Source organism: Pristis pectinata, chromosome 10 (genome assembly GCF_009764475.1).
Source record: "Pristis pectinata isolate sPriPec2 chromosome 10, sPriPec2.1.pri, whole genome shotgun sequence".
NCBI lineage: Eukaryota > Metazoa > Chordata > Chondrichthyes > Rhinopristiformes > Pristidae > Pristis > Pristis pectinata.
Genome location: NC_067414.1, coordinates 75,538,761 through 75,565,505, shown reverse-complemented (window position 1 = coordinate 75,565,505; position 26,745 = coordinate 75,538,761). Strand labels below are relative to the sequence as shown.

At 39.9% G+C, this 26,745-nt stretch overlaps 1 protein-coding gene across 2 annotated transcripts; it reads left to right on the top strand.

Moving 5' to 3' along the window:
• Positions 1-473: 473 nt before the first annotated feature.
• On the top strand, positions 474-24,844 carry colec11 (collectin sub-family member 11). 2 transcript variants are annotated; one of them, XM_052024589.1, is made up of 7 exons: positions 474-615; positions 1,807-1,962; positions 7,621-7,692; positions 15,832-15,903; positions 18,122-18,175; positions 18,272-18,367; positions 22,783-24,844. In XM_052024589.1, exons 2-7 carry the CDS (start codon positions 1,833-1,835, stop codon positions 23,190-23,192), a joined length of 834 nt encoding a protein of 277 aa, XP_051880549.1. In that variant the 5' UTR covers positions 474-615; positions 1,807-1,832; the 3' UTR covers positions 23,193-24,844. The 2 variants fall into 2 exon arrangements, with proteins under 2 accessions (XP_051880549.1, XP_051880550.1); XM_052024590.1 differs by having other exon boundaries at positions 22,801-24,843.
• The last annotated feature ends 1,901 nt before the right edge of the window (positions 24,845-26,745 follow it).

Here is a 26,745-nt window from a genome sequence, read left to right as displayed (position 1 = left end):
CTCCACTGAAGGTAATTTGTAACGATCAGTTGGAGCTTATTGGTAACTTCAGAGTTCTGAAACCACACCATACAAGTAAGATATTGGGGAAACAATTGTTTAATCTAGATAATTGTAGTAAAACTCTGCAAAAAAAAAGCCAGAAAGATGTCAACTAAACCCTTGGTAGTTTGATTACCAAGAGAAAAAAATAATCTCAATTCAAAGCCCCTGTGACATGGAAAATCTCTGAGGGTTCCCTGCTATTCATATTGCTAGGAACCTTTATATACTGCATGTAAAAAAAAGTTTGTTTTTCCTTAAAAAAACAAAAATTAAACAAATATTGAAGATTTTATTTTTGCACTATTCTGTCTTGGATTTTCCCATAGTTATCTTTTACAGCTGCAAGCTCCCCAGCTGACATTTGTCAAACAGGATGTTATTTATGGGTCATACTTACAATTTTTCTCTTTTGATTTGCTGAGCCGATTCCTTGGGCAGGCTATATCAACCAGTCAACCAAAAAAAAACTGTCAAACATTGGTAAACAAGAGCGGCAATAAAGTTCATCTGTGCGATGGGAGAACAAGCTCAGGATGATTCCTTGCTCACTGCTCTGTGTTCCATCATAAGGTAAGGGGAATTTTCAGCCTGATTTTTGATTCCATTCTTAGTTTAAAAAACCTGCAATATTACTTTCCAAATGACAGTCCTTGCTCCCAGCTGTTAAAAGACAGGGAGAAGGAACTCAGCAAATGAACTGATTTACTTCAGTTGCTAAGGATCTGTATTAGAGGGCGTCATTTAACTCTTAAAATGCTTCGGAATTTTGATCAGTTGAAGTATCAGCTGCTGACCAAGAATTGACTGGTGACAGACTTGATTCTTTCAACAACTGCACAAATCATTTAGCAAACTAGTGGAATTTGTTGAACTCTAATCAGTAAGATGTTATTCTGATCTGCATCACAAGTAGCTACTTGTTTTCTTACACCCCATTGTTAACCATTGAATTTTAAAAGTAGAGTAATGGGTTGGTTTAAAGCGTGGCTTCAATTTAGCAATTATCATTAATCTATTAATGTTGTTTGCCAGCCAGTGTGAGCATGCATTTCTTTTTAAATTCAACATGAAGAGTGAATTCCATTGTGCAAGGCAGTTGATATAAGTTAAGGTCAGGGAAATTCAGAGTAGTTCTTAGCCTCTGGAAATTCCTTACAGAGTCTCCTGTGGGACACAGTCTTGGGTGGTGTGGAGCTTCTGTTCATGTTGTGCAGACACACATAGCATTGGATAAGGCTGAGTGGGAGGGTTGGGGGATGGGGGGTGGTTAAATGTGTGACTGGCAGGAATTCTGGTCGATGACATCATCTCCCCAGTCCTTTCTCATGCTGTCACATCTTCTCCAATGGGGCCAAGCACAGGGAGCAAACACTACCCATCTATTCTGGAATGTTGATTGAAAGAAATGGCAATAAAGACCTGATGAAACTGAGCCTCAAATTCTCCCCCCCACCACATTTACTTGCATAACCCAGACCTGAGTAACTTCAACCTCGAAAAGCAAAAGCTCAAAGACTGAAGGAATAAAAAAAAGACTTGAGTTTGCTTTGGGTGATAGCTGTGGGTGGCAAGGGTGGTGTAGGGAAAATGTATTAAAACAGAAGATGGAATGGTTGGTTTTAATTTTAACACATTAAGGGTGCAGGGAGATGTATTTTTGAGAATAGTTTTAAACATTGCTTATATTTAAGGAGTTAAAAATGTGTTTTGTTTCATCTCAGCACTGTGATAGTTATTTATAAAAGGAATTTCTGTCTTTAGGAGTCAATGAACTTCTTGTGGACATTATGAACAGCGGACTGTTTTTACTGGTGTTGCTAATTGGCCTGCTGTTCCTGTCCTTGCTCAGATCTGGAGAATCTCAACACATAGCAGATGAATCATGCTCAGTACAGATCCTAGTCCCTGGTCTAAAAGGTATATTCAGTTTGAATCTTTGTGATTTATGCATTATTGTAGACTGCTTATTATTAATGTTGCACATTTTTATTACCTTATGATACTGTCCTTGCAGTTTATTGGGTGCAAAATATAATAATTAATTAACAATGGTGCAGGATTGTTCCATGGACCAGCAAGTGAAAATGGATGGAGATTATCAGAATGCTTGTTTAGTAAATCCAATGCCCACTAGTGAACTAAACACAACAGTTCCTTATCTGTGCTGAATTATTTGATCTTAGACTCAGCATAGTGGAGTTAGTTAAGTTGCTGCAGTCCACTTCTGCTCACTGGCTAATGAGGCTTGCTGGAGGGTGGATGGATGTCGGATGAAGACTAGAATGAGTTCAGCTGAAAGGGCCTCGCAAGGTTGAATAGCCTGCTGCTACTCACTTCAGGGCAAAATAATGGTATTCCGTTGGACCGTCATAAGTCAGCAATTTGAGGTAAAAAAAAATCAGAGGAAATGGTTTAAAAAGTGCTCTGCTGCAATGTTTGGTGTCACATTCATATAATGATGCATTATCAAAACATCAAATGTAAACTAAAATACCAATAAGAGAAAGGCGAGTTTACTGTGGAGATGCCCTTGATAGATTACTTGTTAAATTACTTAGCTTGGATCTTTATGCAGATCTCTCACATTGTCCCAAAGTCCACTATATGCCACAAGACACATCACTCAAAGTCAAAGTTGAATTTACTGTCATAGGCACGAGTACATGCAAGCACAGGTGTAATGAGAAACTTACTTGCAGCAGCATCACAGGTACATGGTGTCAGATACACAACATTCACAAGAAAAACATAAATTATACAAAATCATACAAGATTATTCAGAACCATGAAGCTCACAATTTTATCATCAAGTTTCCAATAAATTGGCATGACTTGTGCGGCTCTGCAAGTGCTAACTGCGCTCTATGGATTATGTGCTTTTTTCACACCCCAAAACTCTGCATCAATGTTCATGCATATGATGGTGTGTGTTCTATGGCTATGTGCACACATGCTTAACTTGGGACTGGTAGTATTCTGAGATCTGATGTATGTGAAAAGTTTAATTTACTGGCATAACTGATATCTTAGTTGGGGGAACAGAGATATTGGGGTCTATGTCCTGGAGGAACAAAGGGATCTTGGGGTCCACGTCCATTGATCTCTGAAGGTTGCAGCGCAGGTCGATAGGGTTGTTAAGAAGGCATATGGTGTGTTGGCCTTCATTAGTCAGTGTACTGAGTTCAAGAGCCGTGAGGTAATGTTGCAGCTTTATAGAACTCTGGTTAGACCACACTTGGAGTATTGTGTTCAGTTCTGGTCACCTCATTATAGGAAGGATGTGGAAGCTTGAGAGACAGTGCAGGGGAGATTTACCAGGATGCTGCCTGGATTGGAGACCATGTCTTATGAGGATAGGTTGAGTGAGTTACGGCTTTTCTCTTTGGAGAGGAGGAGGATGAGTGGTGACTTGATAGAGTTGTACAAGATGATAAGAGGCATAGATCGAGTGGACAGTCAGAGACTTTTTCCCAGGGCGAAAATGGCTAACACAAGGGGACGTAATTTTAAGGTGATTGGAGGAAGGTATAAGGGGGATGTTGGAGGTAATTTTCTTTTTTTTTACACAGAGTGGTGGGTGCGTGGAATGCACTGCTGGCATAGGTTGTGGGGGCAGATACATTAGAGGCATTTAAGAGACTCTTAGATAGCCACATGAATGATAGAGAAATGGGAGGGAAGGGTTAACATTTGGGAGCAAAGTGTTACAGATTGATATTAGAGCAGGATAAAATGTCGACACAACATTGTGGGCCGAAGGGCCTGTATTGTGCTGTAATGTTCCATGTTCTATGACCCCTAGTCCTCACGCAGTCGGAATCCTCAACATGTCATCTAAAGGTTGCATTAATTAGTCAAGGAGTTACACCATCATAATATATTGACTTTGATGCTGTTGGAACTGCCACTGCAGAGGTGACAAAGGACTCGACACTATTAACCGAAAAAAAGGGTAGACACAGCCCTCTGGCAGTAAATACACAACTGATAAAGTACTCTCTGCAGTCTTGTAATTACGGAAAAATGTGATGTGTAAAACCATTTATTTCCTAATTCTTATCTGCATTTCTAGCGCATTGATTAGAGTACATCAAATCAGTGCAAGCAACTGTAATCTATTGATCCCCAAATTTCATTGTCCCAGGGATGAAGTAGTTAGATCAACATTAAGACTGAGATAAAACCAAATATGCTTATTCCTTAGTCTTCTCTTCTCACATCTTTTTTTAAAAATTTTATTTACAGCGTGATAACAAGGCCCTTCCGGCCCAACGAGTCCGCGCCGCCCATTTAAAACCCCCAAATTAACCTACCCGTACGTCTTTAGAATGTGGGAGGAAACCGGAGCACCCAGAGGAAACCCACGCAGACACAGGAGAACGCACGAACTCCTTACAGACAGCGACGGGAATCAAACTCCGATCGCTGGTGCTGTAATAGCGTTGCGCTAACCGCTACGCTACCGTGCCGTCCCATCTCTTGAATCTGTTGTCTCTTTTTGGGCATTGTTCCATGGTGCTGGTTTGTTCTTTGGTTGGCTCAAGGGTGAGCTCTGACCATGCGAACTACCAGCCTACTTGTCACGGTGGGGAAGGTGCATGGCTATTGTCCTCATCTAATACATAGAGAATTACACAGATAACAGTAACTGAGGGTAATTATGAGCACTGCCTTCTTTTCATTCCTTTCCATTTACATAATGAAATGTGTTGGCCACAGCAAACTGTGAGACCAGGTGGTTTGTGGAATCAGATATGATGGTGGAAGGAAATAGGAAATTGATTGTGGTCCAGATAATGTTACCTGGAGCTATTAAACAATAGAAAGCGTTTTGAATTTTAACATGAATAAATGTGCTTTGGAACACAAGTGTGCACACAGCATCTGTTGACAATGTTGAAATATGTTTATTAATCATACAATGAAAATATCCAATTAATAAGTTGCTCAATAAGTAATTGACTAATAATAGTATCTTGAGCACAATAGATTATGGATCCAAATTAGTCTTCGCCCTATTTGTTTCATGGAATATTTTACAAAACACTCAGAGGAATTGCACTTATGTAGGACATGCTCAGCAAATCTCAAAGCACTTCAGTTCCAAATAGTTCAGACTTGTGTAGTAATTCTTACATCAGTAAAAGCAACAACAGAAATGCATATTTTTACCTTACCTTTAAAGCAGTGAAACATTGAGTCATTCATGGTAGCATTTGACACAGAGCAACACAAGGAAAAATTAGGGCAGATGACCAAAAGCTTGGACAAACAGTTATGTTTTAAGGATCACTTACAGGAGGGTAGAGTCAATGGAGTAGAAAGAATTAGGGAGAAAATTCCAGACCTTTGGTAACTGAAGGCATGGCCACTGATGCTAGAGCAGTTAGATTTGTGGTTGATCAAAGGAAGGTAGATTTGGAAGTGAGTGTCAGTTGTGCATAGCAAGGTCCTGCAAAGATTGATTGAGATGAATGATCCATTGGTATGGTTTTTGGCTGCCTTTGTTGGGGGAATGCTGGGAAATCTTACTGCACTTATTCAGATAGGTTAATGAGGTGTTTTAATGTCCTGTTAAACAGGCAAACAGGACAATGGTTCAAAGTTTCATCTGAAGGATAGCACCTCTGAAATTTTAATACTCCTGTAATGACTCAGTAAAGTGTCAGAAACCTTGAGTTCAAGCCCATCACTCTTAAACTCAGAGTCAAAAATGCTACCGCTGCCTCTAAGTTGACACCACTAGCTTCGAAGGATATAAATGCTTTGGTGAACAGTTCAAAGAAATGCAACAGGGCTGATTCTAAAAGTGAGAATTCAAGCTATAAAAAGATACCGATGGAGCTAAATTTGATTGAGGGCATTAATTATCTCTTTAAATGCCGAAAGACATAAAATAACTGGCTTAAAGCTGCTATTTATTTATATTCACTAATGATGTGAGGATGCGTTTTCAGGCCAGTCCAACCCAAAATTCCAGCCCCTTGAAAATGAAAAACTAAAATCCTGACTCTCAGCAAAGGCATTGGCACTGTGGAGGAAAACAAGAAGTGAAGTAACAGTCGCAACTTGCCTTTATATAATAAATGCCCTAGATGATTCATGGATGGACAGAAAGGAAAGAGACACTCGGACAAAAAGTTAAAGCAATCTTTTTATGGGAAGAAGAGGGACTTTAATTTTTCAGGTGAACATTGAGGAAGTGTTTTTTCAACAATATCATTTTGCTTAGAATTCACTTCGAAAGGTATAAACGCTATCATGTTGTCTTAATATTGTTGTGGAAAGTTTTATTAAGTGGTTGATTCATTTAAGAAACCATTTTTTTTAAAAGCTCATTAATCTAAAGAAAATGGGGATTCTTAGTGAGAATGTGGCTGAGTTTGTACACAGGTGAAAGTTGGAGATGCTTCCCTGTGGCTGGAACCACTTCCATGGAATGTGGAAACTATTAGAGATGGAAGGGAAGTGTTCAGCACGGACTGCAACCAATGGTTCTGCAGGGTGCTGAGAGCTGGGCTCTGACTAAGGCACAAAGGCAGAGCTGGAGCACTTTTGCAATATGCCATTCAACTGCCTTTTACAACTACACATTGACTCTTCCCAGTTAACCCCATGTTGTGAAACAAGTTCGAACGGTCTCGAAGGGCAAGGACTCTGGACACAGTCTTTGGAGTTAAAATGATTTATTTACAAAGACAAACGCGGTGAAAAGGTAATGGGGGCAACGTGCACACACACGTGCGCGCCAGTGATAGCAAGCATGGGGGAATCGCAACAAGAGTAAGATACATGCACACAACGAACTGGGTACATACGATGAAGGAACAGTCAATACAATACCTGCCACCCCTTGATTCAGTGTAGGCATGGCTCCATTGCTAGAGGGATATCCTAACTAATTTAAGCAGTGCACAGCTTACCTCGGCATCCCTTGGAGACAAAAAAAAGAGAGAACCAAGCACATGTGGCACTCTTTATAGTGCTGGAGGGCTGGGGGTGGTCCAGCCCAGTTAGTTCAAAAGGGCCAATGGCCTGGTACAATTGTGCTTAAAAGACCAATCATCAGGTGTGCACTTGATGGGTGGGGTGGAGCCGGGTCTCGATTGACAGTGCTGTGTCTTCCAACTAGATAGGGGCATTGCTGTCACGTGACAGCCACGATCTCCACAATACACCCATGCTGTTCAAAGTCTTCATTGTTATCCCTTTTCATTGCCTGGAAGTGAAATAGCCCAGCAATGGAGAATGGCACTCTTTCCATTTTAGGTAGGGTGTGCCAGTATCGAAGACAATCAGACTCAATCTTTTACCACCAGATGTAAGGTCCCCTCTACTCTTCCCCCAACACTGTACATCTACATCTCAGTCTCAGAACATGGACAGCATCATTGTGAAATTTTAGTCAATCTTCACCCCGGATATTCCACAGCTTGAAGTGACATCCACTTACTGTTTAGTAGTCCATCAGGGTTAGGGGTTGGAGTAGTTCCATCTACATATGAATGGATATTATTTCCTGGCAGTTATTCTACTAATGAGGATGGTGCAATCACTATTTGCATTCTGTTGCAGGTGAACCTGGGGAAAAGGGGGAAAAAGGAGAACCTGGAAGGATAGGAAAAGTTGGCCCAGTTGGACAACCAGGTAATTAAACCAGCTCATCTGCAGTTGGTTGAATATTTGATTCATAAATATTCTGCATGCCATTCAGCATGTTGCCTGCATTGCATAGGATATCTAGTCTAAAATTACCAGAATCTATCTGATGCAAAACTACCCTACCATAAATCTTTGTTTCAGGAGTCAAAAATCATACCAAGCACATGTGGTTTCCAGCAACTTTCTAAACTGCTCTAAAATTAGCAAAAATATTACAATGGAATAAAAACAAGAAAGGAACCAAAAGGAAGATGGATGTAATTTCATGCTTGATTTTGTTTTCCCATTTGTCATGTTTCCAGTCTGGGGTTTGGGTGGAGGTGGTGACTGGTCTTGTGGGTAAACAAAGAAAATTTGGGTGTGTTTTATTCTAAGAGTGAATGATAAATGCAACAAAAAGTTTAACTTGATTGTCAAAGGAAGTTTAATTGAATGAACAAGTGAAGTAGATGAGGAAGTTGTAATAATTATTCCAGTATAAATTTAAACATAAATCATTGTCAACACTGACATCCAAACCTGGGTTGGGTAAGACCTATTTCCATATGGAACCCAGCTAGATTGCAGATTTTCAAAATGTTTTTGTGATTTTTTTTTAAACCTAGCTCATTCCCATTCTGACAATGCTAATTTAAGTACTAGAGAAGTGTGAAAAATTCATCACTGTAAATGAGTCATAAATGTCTGGACTTTTGTAGACACTGTTGATTTTTTTGCATGTTGACAGGAGGATTTACTTTTGACAGGTGATTTAAAAAAAGATCTAAATATAATTATGAGAAAGTCTTTCTTACCAAGAGTAAATCGTCCCACTCTGTTGAAAAAGAGTTGCTATTAGATTTGTTGATACGTTAACTCATTGAGTTGGAAATCCCTCTGGACATGATTGAAATTATTTTCTAATAAAGCTCTTACCAACTATGAAGGCACAATATAACCCTATCTATGCAGAACTGGTTCAAGTGAAAGATTCAGGTAACTGTAAATGAAATTCTTGAGTGTGGATGCCAACTTCATTGGGAGGGTTGCACTATTTTCTAAACGTAAAATATCACGTTCAAATTTCTGTGACTTAATGATAGGCTCCTCTCCCTGTTCAAAGTTAAATGTGGATATGAGAAATCATATGGAGTTTCATTTCTCCCATTTTGGCATAACATACCCAACTACTAATTCTACATTGACAGGAAACTTGCTTGTGTAATATAAAATGTTAGGTAACATGTTAACTTTGAATGTTAATGTATATTCTATGATGTAGAATGTATGACTACTTTCATTTTTCAGTGACTGGTGAGCATGCACACATTTTGGTACATAAAGGTAGTTCTAATCATTGCATCATTTCAGCCTCTGCTACATTCATTTTTGTCCACGAAGAGTTTTGTTGCCTCTTGCCAACTTAGTGAGAACAGAATGTAGAACATCATGGCAGTTACATTTGCTAGACTCTGAAATGCATGTTTGGGTATGCCAATGCATAATTAATCTGCTCCCATTGATTCAAATGCAGAGAGCAAGCCAGCTTTAAGATGCCTGGTTTTTCAATGGTTTTAGTGTCCAGCTGGCATTAGCTGTTTTGTTTATTGAGTTGGCCAACGTGGGGAATGGCTAGCTCCAGTTACAGACAGCCAGTGCAATTTAAAGGTAGTTTGTACCTCTTAAATAGGAGGTGGACTGCGACTGGAGCAGATGCTGACAACGATGCAAGAAGTGAATCTCACTTGGGGAACATTGACACTACATAGGAGGCGGTGGACTCTGTTTTCAAGTGCTGCACTGGAAGCCTTGGTATAATTAATGATGTCCTTTAGGAAGCTTGGTAGACACACTTAGGCTATGGCCAAGCACTGCAGAATTCAGTGCCAGGAACCAAGTCCTAAGCACCTTGAAGCAGTGCCTCAAGTTAATGAGCTTACATTAGAAGTCAAGGTCAGTGAATGAATCTTCAAATACCATCGGGCAATGCTCAGTACATCACAACCCCAAAGTTACCTTCCAACACTCTATCAACTATGGTTAATCCCCAACATTGGCAGCTCAGAGCTTAAACTCAATGCGAGTTATTCAGTCAAGGCAACCGTAGCACACAGCTTTCCAAGGCACAGGTACAATCAGGAATGGGCAATAAATCCAGGCTTTGCCACCTACGTACACATCCCATGAAGGAATGAAACAACTCCACCAACAGCTCCTGTGTAACTTGGACAATAGCGCAGAGATGGGAGATTCACGAAATGAGACACTGGAAACAATAGGCCTCCAGTCAGGGCAGGAGGACAAGGGACAGTGCAAATGCCAGCTGACTGGAGGGGAAGATCACACTCTGGATCAGCCGCAGAGGAATTTAATGGAGCACCCTAAAGAAGGCTGATAGCTATGCAGAGTGAAGTGCTGCTGCATTGAATCCCTTTCCAGAAGGTCTGAGTTCAATGTCAGGGGACGTGGAAGAAGCCAGCATTGACCTTGCACAAGGATTTGCAGAGTTTGGAGAATAGCATGGAGATGGGAGCTTCATGAAATGAGACACTGGGAACTAGTTTTGTGATGGTTGTGATTTGCTTAGCACAATTGTGTTGCATTGCCAGGTGTGGGGTCTCAGTAACCATTGTTCCTGAGCTCTACAGTGGAAGCTCAATCTGCTGCTTTGGAAGCTTGTCAACACTGCCCAGTTTTGGAAAGGAAAGGGATTCCTCTACCGCCATACTCAGCAGGTGTGTGACTATGGAGGTAGAGTGAGTCACGTGGGTCAATTTCCAATATCCAGGCAAAGTGCATTGTCTTTATTCTCAGGCAGAACACTGATTTCACCTGCAACAACAAACAAAATAGTTGCTGTTGGACAAGGATTGAAGGTATGTCTGTGAATTTGGTTTGCATCTCATTTGTCCCTGCACAGCCAGCATACAGCTGAAGCCACAGAGAATGTAGTGATGCAGACCATTAGGACACATACTACCATCTGGACTGCTCAGGAGCAACTTTGCAGTACTTGGCAGAGCAGGTGTCATGAATGTGGAGGCCTGTTGCATAACCTCACCATCATGAGAGAACAGTCATTGCCACAAGCTTTACAGCAATAACCTGAGGAGAAGAGGCTCAAGGGGGTGGAGATGGAAGTGGAGGCACTAAAGATAGCTCAACAACCTCCATTTGTCTAGGTCGTCTTTGAAGAACTGTTATAATTGTAATACCAGGAACAACAACAACAATCTCCGCCACTAACAGTCCCATGATCTACCTCCCTCTGTCAATGACCATCCGAGCATCTGGTTCGTCACAGTACGAGAAGTAAGAGGCAACACAAAATAAATATTCCAAAGCAAATTTGTAAGTGAGAATGTATAAATGAGTGTGGGTGGCACATTGGCAACTAAAGCCACTGTCTCACTGCACCAGAGACCTGGGTTCAACCCTGACTTCGGGTGCTGTCTGCGTGGAGTTTGCACATTCTTCCTGTGACTGCATGGTGGTTCCTCCTGGGTGCTTGGTTTCCTCCCACATCCCAAAGACACATAGGTTGGTAGATTTTAAATTGTGTGTGAGTGAGTGGCAGAATCTGGGGGAAGTCGACGGGAAAGTGGGGAGAATAAAATATGGCATTAGTGTAGGATTGATGCAAATGATGGCCGGTGCAGACTCTGCAAACCAGGGCCTGTTGCTGCGCTGATTTGATGACTCCATGAGATGATATTATAGATGAAAGCTGACTAGTGATCCTTGTAACTGCAGCTGTTGGAAGAGGTCAGTCAGGTTGTCCTTATTGAAGTGCAAATATCAAATGCGTGTTCCTCACCGAAGTTCAGGTTAACATGCTGGGTGGTTATGGCCTCCGGCTGAGAACCCTTCCACTTACTCCAAACTCCCAGCGGCCACTTTATCCTCTACCCGCCCACTCTCCCATTCTCTCAGTCATGGGGTTTCCTTAAGTGGGAGTGTTAATTTGTGCAGAAGCCTTGAAGTCAGCACAAAGTGCAGCAACAGGTGCTGTAGCACAAGATCCAGAACTTTGCAAATCAAAGCATCTCCAGAAAACAGCAAACACTTGCACGGTAGTGACAGCTGGAATATCTCAACCAACAATTACATAGTATCTTAAACACTGGTGGTACTGCTGTGTCCACCTATACAAAGTTAAGAGTATTTATGGAGCTCCAGAGGATAGTGCTGGCATTAAATCAGCATTATTTCAGGGAGATATTAATTAAATATACACCTACATCAAAATGGTGCCTGGGACAATTTGTCTTCCAAATGTGGTCATTTACCAAAAGTGCCATTTTCACAAGATCACAAGACAAGGGAGCAGAAGCAGGCCATTTGGCCCATCGAGTCTGCTCCAAGGAAAAGGGAAAAAGAAATGGGGTGGGGAAAAAAAAACTATTCTAATCCCATTTTCCAGCCTTATCCCCATATCCCTTGATACCCTGACTATTTAGATATCTGTCTATCTCCTCCTTGAACACCCCCACTGATCTGGCCTCCACTGCTGTGCGTGGCAAGGAGTTCCACAATTTCACCACCCTCTGGGTAAAGAAATTTCTCCTCATCTGTCTTGAAACTGTACCCTCTAATTCTAAGATTGTGCCCTCTGGTCCTGGACTCACCCACCAAGGGAAACAGCCTAGCCACATCTACTCTATCCTTTCCTGTCAACATTTTAAATGTCGCTACGAGGTCCCCTCTCATCCTTCTGTACTCCAGTGAGTACAGTCCAAGAGCCGACAAACGCTCCTCATACGTAAGCCCTTTCATTCCCGGAATCATTCTCGTAAATCTCCTCTGAACCCTCTCCAACGTCAGCACATCCTTCCTAAGATGTGGGGCCCAAAACTGCGCACAGTATTCCAAATGAGGCCTCACTAGTGCCCCGTAGAGCCTCATCAACACTTCCTTACTTTTATACACTATACCTCTCGAAATGAATGCCAACATAGCATTCGCTTTCTTAACCACCGATCCAACCTGGTGGTTAACTTTTAAGGTGTCTTGTACGAGTACCCCCAAGTCCCTTTGTACTACCGTACTTTCAATCTTCTCTCCTTCTAGATAATAATCTACCCACTTATTTCTGCTTCCAAAGTGTACAACTGCACATTTCTCAACATTTTTGAGTTAACAGTCCTAATTTTTTGCCTACAATAATATTATGTCTGGTAACACGAACAGAGAAGAGAAACAAGTCAACTTCAGGTTTAATTTAATATTTACCAACCTTGGGGGAAAAACAAAGACAGAGGCACAAGTGATTCTGCGGTTGCTGGAATCTGGAGCAACGCACACAAAGTGCTGGAGGAACTCAACGGGTCAGGCAGCATCTATAGAGGGAAATAAACAGTCGACGTTTTGGGTCGAGGCCCTTCATCAGGACTGGAAAAGAAGAAGGCAGAAGGTGGAATAAGAAGGTCAGGGGAGGAGGAGGGGCACATGCAGGAAGGTGATAGGTGAACGACACGTCATATTTCGCCTTGGGAGTCTCCAACCCGGTGACCTCTACATTGATTTCTCTAACTTCCAGTAACCCTTCGCCTCTTCTCACTCCTCCCCCCTTTTTTTTTCTTTGTCTTCCCTCATTCCTGTGGCCCCCTTCCCCTTTCTCCTTCCCCTTCCCCCACCCTCATGACATGTCTCGCTATTCCCCACTTCCCTTTATTCCATGGTCCACCACCCTCTCCTACTGGATTCCTCCTCCTCCTCCAGCCCTTTGCCTCCTCTACCTATCACCTCTCAGCTTCTTACTTCTTCCCCGTCCCCCACCCTCACCCTCCGACCTTCCTCCTCTCACCTGGACTCGCATATCTCCTGCCTGCATGTATTCCTCCCCCTCCCCCCACCTTCTTATTCTGGCTTCTGCCCTCTTCCTTTCCAGTCCTGATGAAGGGTCTCGACCCGAAATGTCGACTGTTTATTTCTCTCCATAGATGCTGCCTGACCTGAGTTCCTCCTGTTGGAAAAAACTAAAACCATATTTAGCAATTATTTTGTCTGGTGGGGAACGGAGAATGAGAGGACATAATCTTGAAATTAGAATTAGATCAACAACAAGGAAGGGATAATTTTTACATGAAGTTGAGTAGAAATTTGGAATTTTGGGCCCCTAAAGACCATGAATGACCATAAGACCACAAGATATAGGAAGAGAATTAGGCCATTCAGCCCATCGAGTCTGCTCCACCATTCAGTCATGGCTGATTCTTCCAACCCCATTCTCTTGCCTCCTTCCCATAACCCTTAAACCCCTTACCAATCAAGAACCTATCACTCTGCCTTAAATACACCCAATAACTTGGCCTCCACAGCCTTCTGTGGCAACAAATTCCACAGATTCATCACCCGCTGGCTGAAGAAATTCCTCCTCATCTCAGTTTTAAAGGGATGTCCCTTTATTCTGAAGCTGTGTCCTTGGATCCTGGACTCTCCTAATGAAAACACCCTCCACGTCCACTCTATCCAGGCCGTTCAGTATCCAATAGGTTTGAATGAGATCTCTCCATATCCTTCTGAACACCATCGAGTACGTGCCTAGAGACATCAAACGCTCCTCATATTGTTAAGCCTTTCATTCCTGGGATCATACTTGTGAATCTCCTTGGGAACCTCTCTAGAATTTGGAATGTTGGGATAATTGGAGTTTTTAATAGAAAGCCTATGCAGGACATCAATCACTCATTTACACTAATTCTGTATTAATCCCATTTTTAGGACTGACGCACAATTTTTTTTGTTAGGTCCAAGTATCAGGAAGCATAAATCTAAGATAGGTTGGAGTTGAGATACATGTCAACCATGATCAAATTGAATAGCAAGCAGAGTCGGAAATTGGCTTCTTCTCAGTTCCTTACTTTTCAGAGCCTGTAAAAGCCTGAGCAGAAAATTGCACGCTTCTTGTTAGTAACTAAAGAAAATTTAAATTAATTGAAATGGAGAGCACTAATTCTATTGTGACTATGTGCACTGAATGAATATGAATCCTACGTACTTGTGTAAGAGTTGGGATATTTAAATCTGCTTGCAGCCTGGTTCATCAGCAAATAATTATTTTTCAGTGTCTTCTGAATCCAGATAAATCAAAAATTTCCCACAAACTGTGCCTCTTTGTTTGTACCTCCCAAGCAGCCTGACCGCCACTGCGTGTCATCTGATCATAAATTAATCTTCAAATGTCATTAGCTCACTAGCTCTAACAAGGGCTTGTTTTAGAGAACACTGCTTGTAAGTGGTCTGGCACTGTGTTTCAAATAGAGGACAGGAGGTCACCACTAACATAGACAGAGAATGAATTTAATGACTAGCTGGTTATTCTATGTGTTTATATGTATTTGTATTTATGGATCAAATGTCAGTTTTTGAATCATTTCTGTTTAAATCTGTGTGGACCTCCAAAGTTTTGGAACAAAAGTTCAAACCTCAGCTATAGCTACTTTTCAGCATAAGTGTTGAGGTTCTGGCAGTGGAGTCATCGTTAACTCGCTCTCTATAAAGCCCTAAAGTACTGTTGTTAGTGAATGTGTTCATCCATTTCAAAATACTATGGGCCACGATCAACTCCAGTTTCTTTTAAGTAATTGTTCTGAAATTCTCTACTTATTTTAATTGCGTGAACACTTTTGGCACATGCATTATAGAATTTCATTGGATAGTATCTCCATCTACTGAAAGAAGGGAAATAGAAGTTTGGCTTTAATAGCATCTCTTGTATCCTTTCTTAATTGGAGTCGGTTAAGATCATCTAAAGGATATAGCTTTCACAAGATTCATTGTCAAAAAAGTGACTTCTGCTTATTGTTAGTAAAATTAATCTATATTATGTGGACAATTTCCTGAAACTTCCATCTTCAGTGATGTACCCTATTTTCAAAGACCAGAATATCCATCTAACTGATCGCGCCTGTGTGCACATACACCAAAACTTTAGGGGTGTTAGTGACCAGGCTTGTAGATTTATGCTCCAAATTTATTTTTACAGCTTGTTTTCAGTTATGCCTATTTTCCCTGGAAAAAAAACACACATACTAAAAATGCTCTTGATAATCCTAGACATTACTGAAATTTTTGGAGAGTGAAGAAATTTAATCCCACGAAGTTGGAAAGATTGTGTTGAATAATGTGACTTTTTCTTTATAGGACCTAAAGGTGAAAAAGGCTCAAAAGGCATGATGGGTCGCCATGGCAAAATAGGCCCAGCTGGGTTAAAAGGTATTTTATTATTATGTCAAGGTCACAGGCACAAGATCTAGCTGAACATCTGATTGTATTTTTGCCTCTGCTAACCAATGTGATTTTCTTGGATGTAACTTCAAGTCATTTTTTTCCACATTAGTCATTGGTTTATTTCTATCAAAGTGACAATTTTCACCCTCTCAGCTGTTATCCATTCTAATTATTAAACTTCTGTCTCACTCATAGCCTGGCTAGATTTGGAGAAAATGAGGTGTAAAAGCATATTGACTGAATCTGTTAAGTTTTGTCCTCAGAGTGAAATAAAGGCATCATGAGATATTTGAATGTACCGAACAGATATGAACCCGTGGTTGCTCTGGATTAGTTGATCTCAAGATTCAGGGAGGAGCAGGGGGTTAAAGGGAAGAAAAATTACCTGGACTTTTCAAAATGGTGCAGTGGAGCATCTCGGAAAAATGAATTTTACGTGGAAGTTCATTGAGGAGAAGGTTGGATTCGGACATGCTGGGTCCATAACGGAATTCCTTGTAGACATTTGTTAAGTTCAAGCAAGAAGTTATTGTTCTGTTGAGGCACCTAAGACCTCCCGGTGCTGTGAAATCTGAACAAGCAGATTTACTGAAATATGTACCTTGAAATTCTATAGAGGATGATTTCTCTTGTAATAAGTATTTTTAAGTAAACAAAATTGCCACTTAGTTCATTTTTACAAAATAGTGCAAGTTATGTCAGGATGACATTACATGGTGAACGTTGCCAACAAGTTTTTACACCCTCCCTTTCTCCTCCTCCTCCTCCACTTGTGTTTTGTTTGAAAGATGCTGGCTGTTCTCTGGTACCTCATTCAAATGGCCACTGATGACAAGCCTAACCTCCAATATTTGAGACTATCCTCCCAGTTGTACCATCAGAGTTCATTCCTGCTTCAGCCAACGTCCTTAAAGATAAATGCTCTTCCTGTAAGCATTATTGCATTGCATATCTTGCTGGATTTCTTGCCACCTTTATAAATGAAACTGAGACAGTGCTGCCAATATTATTCCACTAGAGATTATTAATCTTAATATGAACTAGGAATAGTTCACGACCTCTCCTAATCTATGTGGAGTGGCCCATATCGGGTCACTAAAGGAGTGATTGACAATGTTTTGACAACACATCTTCTAGTCTGTATGCCACATTGAAATAACGTGGATAAATTTACCACCCTCGCCATCCTACTTAGAGGCTTGCCTATTAGAAATATTTTCAGCAGATTTACTGAGGTAAAGGAACTTCTCATCCAACATGGGATAACTTCGAACATGTTTTGTTTCTCAAGATTTTTCAATGGATTTTTTTCAGAAAACCATGGAATATCTTATGTCAGAATGTTAAGTACGTGGTGTAGATGAGTGACAGTTATCCAGAGAACCTTTCTACTTTGGCCTGGTTGGTATAAAGAGATCATTCTGACGTGCACCATTCATGCTTATCAGACCAGTTGATCAGAACATCTTGGGCAGTGTGTTCTACAGTTTCCAGTTGGTGCTTGCAGAAGGAATACTTTTTGTCAAGATTGCAGACACTTAAAGTGAAAGTCACTGTGACATAATTTTCAGTATTATCTGGTCTCTTACGGTGTTGCATATGGTGACTGAGTGAAGACAAAATATTATCTTCAGATGAGGCAAAGTTAGAAAGCCTGAATTAGTTAGACTGAGGCACAGATTAAAGTTAGTCCCTGATTTAAATGTACATAACTTTACCTTAGTTTTATACAAAGCTTTGATTGTATATGTTAATTTATTTTTAGGGAATAAAAGCAAGAGAAACTAGAGAAGCAAAGTTGCTTAGAGAATAGGGTGCCTTTCATGCATTATTTGAGGAACCAGAAAATGTAAGTCTAAAGCGCCAGAGTATCACTGCTGGCGAGAGGCTGCACACAGTGCCAATATCAAAGACAAGTTTCCATCATAAATGTGGACAAAACCTTTTATGATGAGAAAAGTTGGCAAAAGGAAATGCAGCTTTTTAATCAGAAAGTGTATGAAGATGTGAGATCTAAGAAATAGATATTTTATCAGTTATATCATCATTTAAATTCAAACTGCGATTACACCTTAAGTAGAGTGGACATTAGCCTCAAGAGCTATGTTATGGCTGAGGAACAGTTCAGGAAAAAAATGTGCTCCTATTGTCAAGAGGTTTTAGAAACTTGATAACTTCAAAACATTATTTTTTTAATTATTAGGAAGCAAAGGGGATGCTGGCGATATGGGACTGAAAGGGGAAACTGGCAATCCAGGTAGAGTCATAAAATCTTCTCTTGGGTATAACCCACATTATGTTAATCTGTTGCTTTAATTCTATGCCTGAATACTTTCTGATATAATCTCCTCAGGCTTACCCTGTGAATGTGGCCAACTAAGAAAGGTAATTGGAGAAATGGACATCCTTGTGACAAAGCTAACCAATGAACTCAATTTCATTAAAAATGGTAAGTTTGATAATTTATATTAAGATTTTTTTTCACCCAGATTGGAATCTGGAGTGCTGTGTATGAGGGAGTGATGGAGGGAACAAGTTGGACTTGAAAATCCATAGTAAAGTCATGGCTTAGGTTTCTGCCTAAACATTATCACAAGCGGTGAAAGCGTCCATGAACCAACATGATCATGCAGCATATAGAAACTATTTATGTATATAATTATTATCTATAAATAGAAGACTATTTATTATTTTCTCTTCTGTATTTAAAATATTCCTTAATGTATTTAAAAGCGGTACATTTTTATTAATCTGGTTGAAAAAGTTTATCACAGAAAATATGGAGAATGTCTCTTCCACCAATTGTGAGTAATTGATTTTGAATCACTGAAAATGATTTAACAAAAAACTATACAGACCCACTTAATAGTTTAATAGGTGTTCACTAATTAGCTCCATTGTAAATCAGATAATTATGAATACTTAAAATCTATTAATGTGCCTCTGAGTGACCGACCTCTAATGAAAAAGATTAATCTAAAGAACTTCATATACTGTAACAGTTACGTACTCAATTACTCAGTCTCAGGTCCTGGCTAGTTTGTGGTAGAACCTGTTTCAAGCATATTTTTTGTAAATCAGCATTAAAAGTTATGAAAATTTGATATATGGCTATGATATATTCCATGATCCTTTCCATTGGTTTGACTGTTTTCATGACACTACTGAATACTACTAGCCATGAAGCTGAAAGGAAGTGTAGACATATCTTAATAATTTTCCTCATTGAAAGAATAAAAATGACAGCATAGAAAAAGCCCATTTGGCCCAATGCATCAATTGTGACACTCCGAAAGAGATATTTGCTATTCCGATTAACCATGGCCTTTTTACTGGTTTCAAGCATTTATCCATCTCCCATTTAAAGCCATTATGAAGCGCTCATACCTGAAGCTGCCATTTTATCCTTGATGTTGTATTCAGCCACACATTCCATATCTTGATTACGGACATGTAAAATCAATCTCACATTTTCTCCCCTTTTAGCAATGGAGACTTGCTGAGCTGTGCAATCAATCTTATCTGATTTATATAAACAAAGCTCTGTCATTTAAGATGTCGCAAACAGATCCCATTTTAAACTTTGGTCTGATGAGAAACGTCCAGCTTCTCTACTTATCACAGCAATGTCGCCTCTCATCTTTCAGGACCTCTAGGCTATTTCTTCTGAAGACTTGCCTTACCTTGTGTTTTTTTTTACTTAGGTGTCTTAACTGTGGTCTAACCATTTGTTTGAATAGGTTTAATATTAATTCTTTACCTTGTATTCTATGGATCAATTAAAAAGACTGACGATCTTATATTTTTAACAACTTGTTTCCACAATTTTAAAAGATTTGTGTACAGTGTATTTCAACTTGCAGTCATATAATATCTTTCACAACTGAAAATATTTACAGAAGTGGTTTGATCAGTAAAGCGCATCTGAAGTGCTGGCCCTGTGGTAATGTAAGCATTGCCAAGTCTCTCTGCTCCTCCATTCCTTGTGCTAAATGTTTGTCTCCTGTCTAGGTTCTTCTTAAACATAGAATAGTACATCACAGTGCAGGAACAGGCCTGTTGGCCCATGATATTGTCCTGAACTAACTAAACTAGTAATTAAACACCTTACTAAACTAATCCCTTCTACCTCCATAATATCCATATCCATTCTCTGCAAATTCTTGTGCCTATCTAAGAGCCTTTTAAGTGCTTCTATTGTATCTGCCTCCACCACCCCTGGCAATGCATTCCAGGCACCCACCACTCTCTGTATGTTTAAAAAAAACATGCACATCTCCTTTGAACTTTCCACCTCTTGCCTTAATTGCTTTCACTCTAATATTAGACATTTCAACTTTGGAGAGAAAAAGAAACCAGCTGTCTCCTCTATCTATGCCACTCATAATCTTATTAATTTCTATCAGATCTCCCTCAGCCTTCGCATGCCCTCTAATCCAGGCAACATCCTGGTAAATTGCTTCTGCACCCTCTCCAAAGCCTCCACATCCTCCCTATAATGGGGTGATCACAGTTAAATGCAATACTCCAGATGTGGCCTTACCAGAGTTTTATAAAACTGTAATGTAACTTCGTACTCTTGAACTCAATGCCTTGATTAATAAAGGCAATCATGCCATATGCTGCCTTTACCACCCTATCAACCTGTGCAGCCACTTTCGGGGAGCTATGGACTGTACCCCAAGAATGCCTCTGTCCATCAACATTGTTAAGGGTCGTGCCATTAACTGTGTACTGTCCCTTTACATTTGATCTCCAAAAGTGCAACACCTCACTTGGCCAGATTAAACTCCATCTGCCATTTCTTCACCCACATATGCAACTGGTCTATATCCTGCTGTATCCTTTGGCAATCTTCTACAATATCCACAACACCACCAATCTTTTCTTCTGCCTAAAATAATCACATTAGTCACATTAATTACCTGCTTATGTCCTTTTGAATTCACACATGTTATCCTTGGTACTTAATCTCACATCCTATAGCCAAATTCAATTTGCATATGTGTATATATTGTATATTCTGGTATTTTGGGAAACATATATAAAAACATCCATTAAGATCAGTCAATTAACTTTTCATTATCTTTCGATCTACTCTATTTGGCATCACATGCCTTCATTTTTTTATCAAGCCTCCAATGAGACATATTATCAAATGCTTTTTAAAATTTATAGAGGCAATTTACTCAGCCTTCCTTTATCTATTTTCCATTATACCTTTTTTAAAAGACTACGTTGGCTCAATTAACCTACAATATGCCAGATGAATATTCATTTGATCCTGCATTGAGGAACTTAAGAGCTAAATCCACTGTAAGGATGTATAGTGATCTGCCTGATTCCTTTCTCCCCATTAGAATACAGTTGTATCCTATTCACCCCTCCAGTCATACAGCCTAACATCCACATTGAAAGAAGTTTGGAAGATTGTGGTCGAATCTTTTCCTTAGTACGGAAAAACAATTAACAGGGTGATCTTAAGTTGCTTGTTCTCTTTAACAAACCAGAAATAATTGTGTATTGCTGCACTTGTCTGCACTACCTGAGTTGCTGTCCTTTCTTTATCCAGGACTAATTACTGCTTGAAGTTCATAAACCTGTGCAATTCCAACAATTCTGAATTTTCAGTTACAGCACTCCAAATACTCAGGCACTTTGCATCTGGTACATTTATGGAAAACTAACAAGTGATTTGCAACTCGCTTTTGATAACTTGCTCCTTGTAAATTAATTCCTCTTCAACAACCTTCAGTGCATTGAAGGATTCGATGTCATGCCTAGGGTTCTTGCACTCGATGGGTAACTGGAACATTGGCACATTGCTGTTGGACCATGATATTTTCAGGGACCTCTGGTGGCCACATGTAAGCAGTGTTTGTCCATGTTAAATATACAAGGCTGGACCTTGAAGTTATATATTATCAGACAAGACATTGCTGCATAGCCTGACTAGCTGTCCAAATCAATATTGCCTTCTGTATATTCTATTACATGGCCAAAGTGGTTGGAAAAAGGCATCTTGTTTTTTAACTTGATTTATAAATGGAATGATAAATAGCAACCCCGTTAAAACTGTGTACTATAATGTTAAAACTGCAACATATGTGACAGTTATGTAACCACATTGCAGGATGTGATAGCACTGGAAAGGATGCAGAGGAGAATATATGAGGATGTTGTCAAAGCTGGTGAATTATGATGAGGAAAAAATGGCTAGGGTGGGGTGTCATTTTTTTTAAAAAATAGAAACCTATAAGGTTATGCCAGAGATACACAGGATGAATAGGAGAAACCTACTTCCTTTAGCAGAAAGGCCAATAACCATGGGACAGAGAGCAACTGATGGAAAAATTCAAAGGGAACTGAGGGAAGCTATTTTCACCCAAAGTGTTCTTGGGGTTTGGAACACACTGCTGAAGGGGTGGTGGAGACAGAAACTTTCTTTATATTTAAAGGTTACCTGAATGAGCACTTGAAGAGTGATAAACCACAAGGTTATGAAAGGGAGGTGGGAAATGGGAATCATCTAGGCCATTTTTGGTAGGCTTTGTCATGATGGGCTGAATGGCTGCCTCTGATGCTGTACATTCCTGTGATTCTGAGATGTCACCATCATTACCTAATCCATTCACAATTACAATTATGCAATATGAAGGTTTGGATTTATTGCAAAAGAACAAACATCAGAACTATGCTGGAATCTTTTCATAATTCCCCTTCAGCAGCATTTGTATCAAAACATTTGAACTTAGGAGTAGCCACATCAGGTCACATAATAATTTGTATGGGGGAAATATGTGTCTTTGTAAAACTGTTTATGTCTTATTAAATATAACAGAAATCAAAGTGCTCACTTTTCAGCACTGCCCTCCCCTGCAGCTGTTGCTGGAGTACGAGAGGTAGAAAATAAGATTTACCTACTGGTGAAGGAAGAGAAGAGGTACACTGATGCCCATGAGTATTGTCGTGACCGAGGAGGACTTCTCATAATGCCGAAAGATGAGGCAACCAATAGCCTCATTGCATCTTATATCAGCGAAGCAGGGCTCAGTAGAGTATTCATTGGCATAAATGATCTGGAGGAGGAAGGTCAGTTCATCTTTTCAGATGGATCACCCTTGCTGACCTTCAACAAGTGGCGGAATGGAGAGCCAAACAATGCCTATGATGAAGAAGATTGTGCAGAAATGGTATCTTCTGGGGGGTGGAATGACGTTGCCTGTCATATTACAATGTATTTTGTCTGCGAATTTGACAAAGATGTACCTTAATTCAGTCAGTTCCTGATGTAGCATATTATTCCACATCCTCAATGGATACATTGGTATTAGTTTTAAAAGCTATGATACCTCGATGGAGAATGATTAGAACCACCAGAGTTTCAGTCTAGATTTTATTTTTCACTATTAGATATAAAGCACAACTAAGATAAATGTATTAACTATTAGCAGAACAGTTTTCTTCTTTATCTTTACTGAAAAGAAGACTGAAGATAATTTGGACTTTATTTAAAGGCGAAGGTTTCTAAAGGTGGGGTTCTAAAAATTGAGAGGTGCATATAAGCAGATGAGATCATTTGTTTCACAGCATTGCATCAAGCCAAAATAGCACTTCTTTTGGTATTGAAATTTTTCTTGCAAATAATGCCAGGAATGAAGGGATTTAGTTATGTGGATAGACTAAAGAAGCTGGAATCATTATCCTTGGAACAGAAGTGGTTGTGTGGAGATCTGCTAGAGGTGTTTAAAACTGTGAAGGATATGGACAGGGCAGATGGAGAAAGACTCTTGAACTGAGAGTCCAAGAACTGGGGGATATGGAATGAAGATGGTGGGGGAAAAAAAACAAACGACATGAAGAAAATTTGTTTTACACAGCAAATGGCTGGGGTCTGGTATGCACTGCCAGGTAGTCGTGGAAGCAGATTCAACTGAAAAGGGAGCTGGATAACTAGTTAAAAGGAAATAATTTGCAGGGTCATTGGGAGAAGGCAGGACAGTGGGACCAGTTGGATTAATTCTATATATAGCCGGTGCAGACTTGGTGGGCTGAATGGCCTTCTGTGCTGTAACAGATTTGTGATCCTGTGAACTTCCGTAGTCTCTCAATGCATGATAAGCAATTAGTTTTATAAAAGGAAACAAAAGGCTTATTTCTTGGGAATCCTTCAGTTCATGTCTGTTCCCTCTGGTTTTTGTGACATCAGGTTTTACCTTCAGAGCTGAATGATTCATGTGGCAATCATGGGCTTGATGTAAGTTTATCATTTCACTGTAAATTAAATTTCTTATTAATCTTCCCTTCATACACACACTCGCTATGACAGTGGGTGTGGATAATGACAATACTGCAAAAGATTCGACAGCTTGATATATCTCCATTTTTTCCAAATACCACTGTTGCTGGCATTATGTAATCTTGCCTTTACTTTGGTCAACACCACTGATGCATTGCTGATCTCCTGCACCAGCAATATTAAAAATATTTAGTACACTGATAAAACAATTTTTATATTAGATTATTTGTATTGAGTTGATGTGGTTTTGTAACCATAATGCACATTGAAATAGCTTGATTGCCAATGTTAATAATTAGAAGTAAACTGTAATCCAAGCAAAGAAACTAGAGTAATCAAAAAGTAATACAAACTATGGTGGGTTCATAATAGATCAAGTGCTGATCATCCAATGTAATGGGTATGGAATAACAAAAATTGATATCCAAGACTAATTATATCTGTATTGTCCACTCGCATTTCACCGTTGGATAAGATAAAATGTACAAGGTTGAATAAATTCAAAAGAAACATGTACTGAATATTGTAATAAACAAAAATACTCTTTCTTCCATGTGTATTTATTTCAAAAGTTGGAAATAAAAGCTGTCCTTTCTTTTATTGTTATACTTTGCAGAAATATGATTTTATTTTACACCATATAGGAAAAATTGCTGTCATATGCTTTCCAGAATGTAAAATTGTCTTGGAGCTGTAATACATTTACACTCCACAGTGTTCAACAATCAGCTGTCATCACTTTTTCATGGGATGATTCTTAATTTTTCATCTGTTTGCTGTCTTACCCTTGCCATTATTCTTAATCAAATAAAATGCATATACACTACACTTGCTAAAGCTGCCTTCAAGATCACTTTTTGCTTTCTGCAGAAATTTCAAATTTCCAGCATCCATTTGCTACTTCTGTTTACTATGGTTAAGGGCAATGTTGGCTGGTGAGAGGACAATGGCATTTGAAGAGGAGTTGCAAATACTGCTTTAGTTTCTCTGTGAAAATTGTTTGCACATGGCTTTGCCCCTTCTTGGTGCCTCTGTTTTATTCTTCCCATCCCATCTCACCCCACCCTGATAAGACTCCATCCCAATCTTTCATGCATTTAATTCTTTCAACCCTTAATTCAGCTACCAGGGTTCCATGTTTGAAAAATCTCTTTACTAATGCTCCAAGAACTTCCAAGCTGCATCCCTCCTTTAAGTAGATTAAGTTTTTGTTGACCCCTCATAATTCCCAGTTCTTTGAATAGACATTCCAGTGCTTCTGCAAAGTACCTTAATCAAATTTTACTGTTAAGCATACTACAATATGTATTTCTATTAAAATTAAGAAATGCCACACTCAACAACAAGAACATTTTTCTTCTTCTTAGGCAGTCCCTCAGCATTGGGGATGACTTGCTTCCACTCTGACTTTGTAGCTTCCAAGTGACCAATGTGGGAAGCCAAGACTCTTCCACATATGGAGCAGTAAGCGCCTGATGGGGGAGACAGGTGTATCCTAGGGTTTCTGTGTGCTCCCGATGCATGAACTCAAGGTTCTCTGATCCACCCTGTATGTTCTTTCCCCACTCATGTTGTTCTCTCCCAGAAGTCAAGATGTGCTTTCTTCAAGGAGGCTTTGAGCACATCCTTGAATCTTTCCCTCTGTCCATCTGGGCATCTCTTCCTGTGACAGTCTGTTTCAGATTCTGGTGTCAGGCAGGTGATCAATGTGGCCTGCCCAATGGAGCTCACTGAGAATAACTAGGACCTTAATGCTGAGTATGTTGGCCTGAGAGAACCACTGCTTGTTTAAGATAATGGTAGCAGGGTGCATCACAAAGGCATTGCCAAACAAAATTTGACATGAAGATGAGTAATGATAAGGTTAGGTGAAGCTGAAAAGGTGGTTTTTAAGAAACAGCTTAAAGGAGGAGAGATTTAGAGAGGGGATTCCAGATTCACAGCAGTGCCTTTAGCTGTTGCTTAATGTCAAATAACAATCACTGTCTCCTTTCCTATGCTGTGGGTACAGTCAGTAGCTTTAACCAGGGTGAGAAAATGTTTTTGGAGTTTCTGTGACAATTGTGTTACTGGGATGAAACATCTCTCTTGTGCTTGATATAGTGAGGTTATGTGTTTCTTTTTTGTTGCTGGATGTGGGCCAGGTACAAGTGGGCCTCAAATAGAATAACCTCTTCACAAGATATCTTTATTAGTCACATGTACATTGAAACACACAGTAAAATGCATCTTTTGTGTAGAGCGTTCTGGGGGCAGCCTGCAAGTGTCGCCACGCTTCCGACGCCAACAGAGCATGCCCACAACTCCTAACCTGTACGTCTTTGTAATGTGGGAGGAAACCCACGCAGACACAGGGAGAACATAAAACTCCTTACAAGACAGCAAGCCAAAATTGAACCTGGGTCGCTGGCACTGTAATAGTGTTGGGCTAACCGCTACGCTACCGTGTATGTCATGTGACATTTGTTAAAGAAGAGTAGAAGATTTTTGCTGATGTGTTGGCTAATGTTTTCATTCCTCAACCAAAG

Coding starts and splice junctions, on each gene's coding strand:
- colec11 (XM_052024589.1), top strand. CDS start 1,833: ATGAACAGCGGACTGTTTTTACTGGTGTTGCTAATTGGCCTGCTGTTC. Junction 15,904..18,121: donor AGGCCCAGCTGGGTTAAAAG/GTATTTTATTAT, acceptor TTTAATTATTAG/GAAGCAAAGGGGATGCTGGC. Junction 18,368..22,782: donor ACTCAATTTCATTAAAAATG/GTAAGTTTGATA, acceptor CTCACTTTTCAG/CACTGCCCTCCCCTGCAGCT.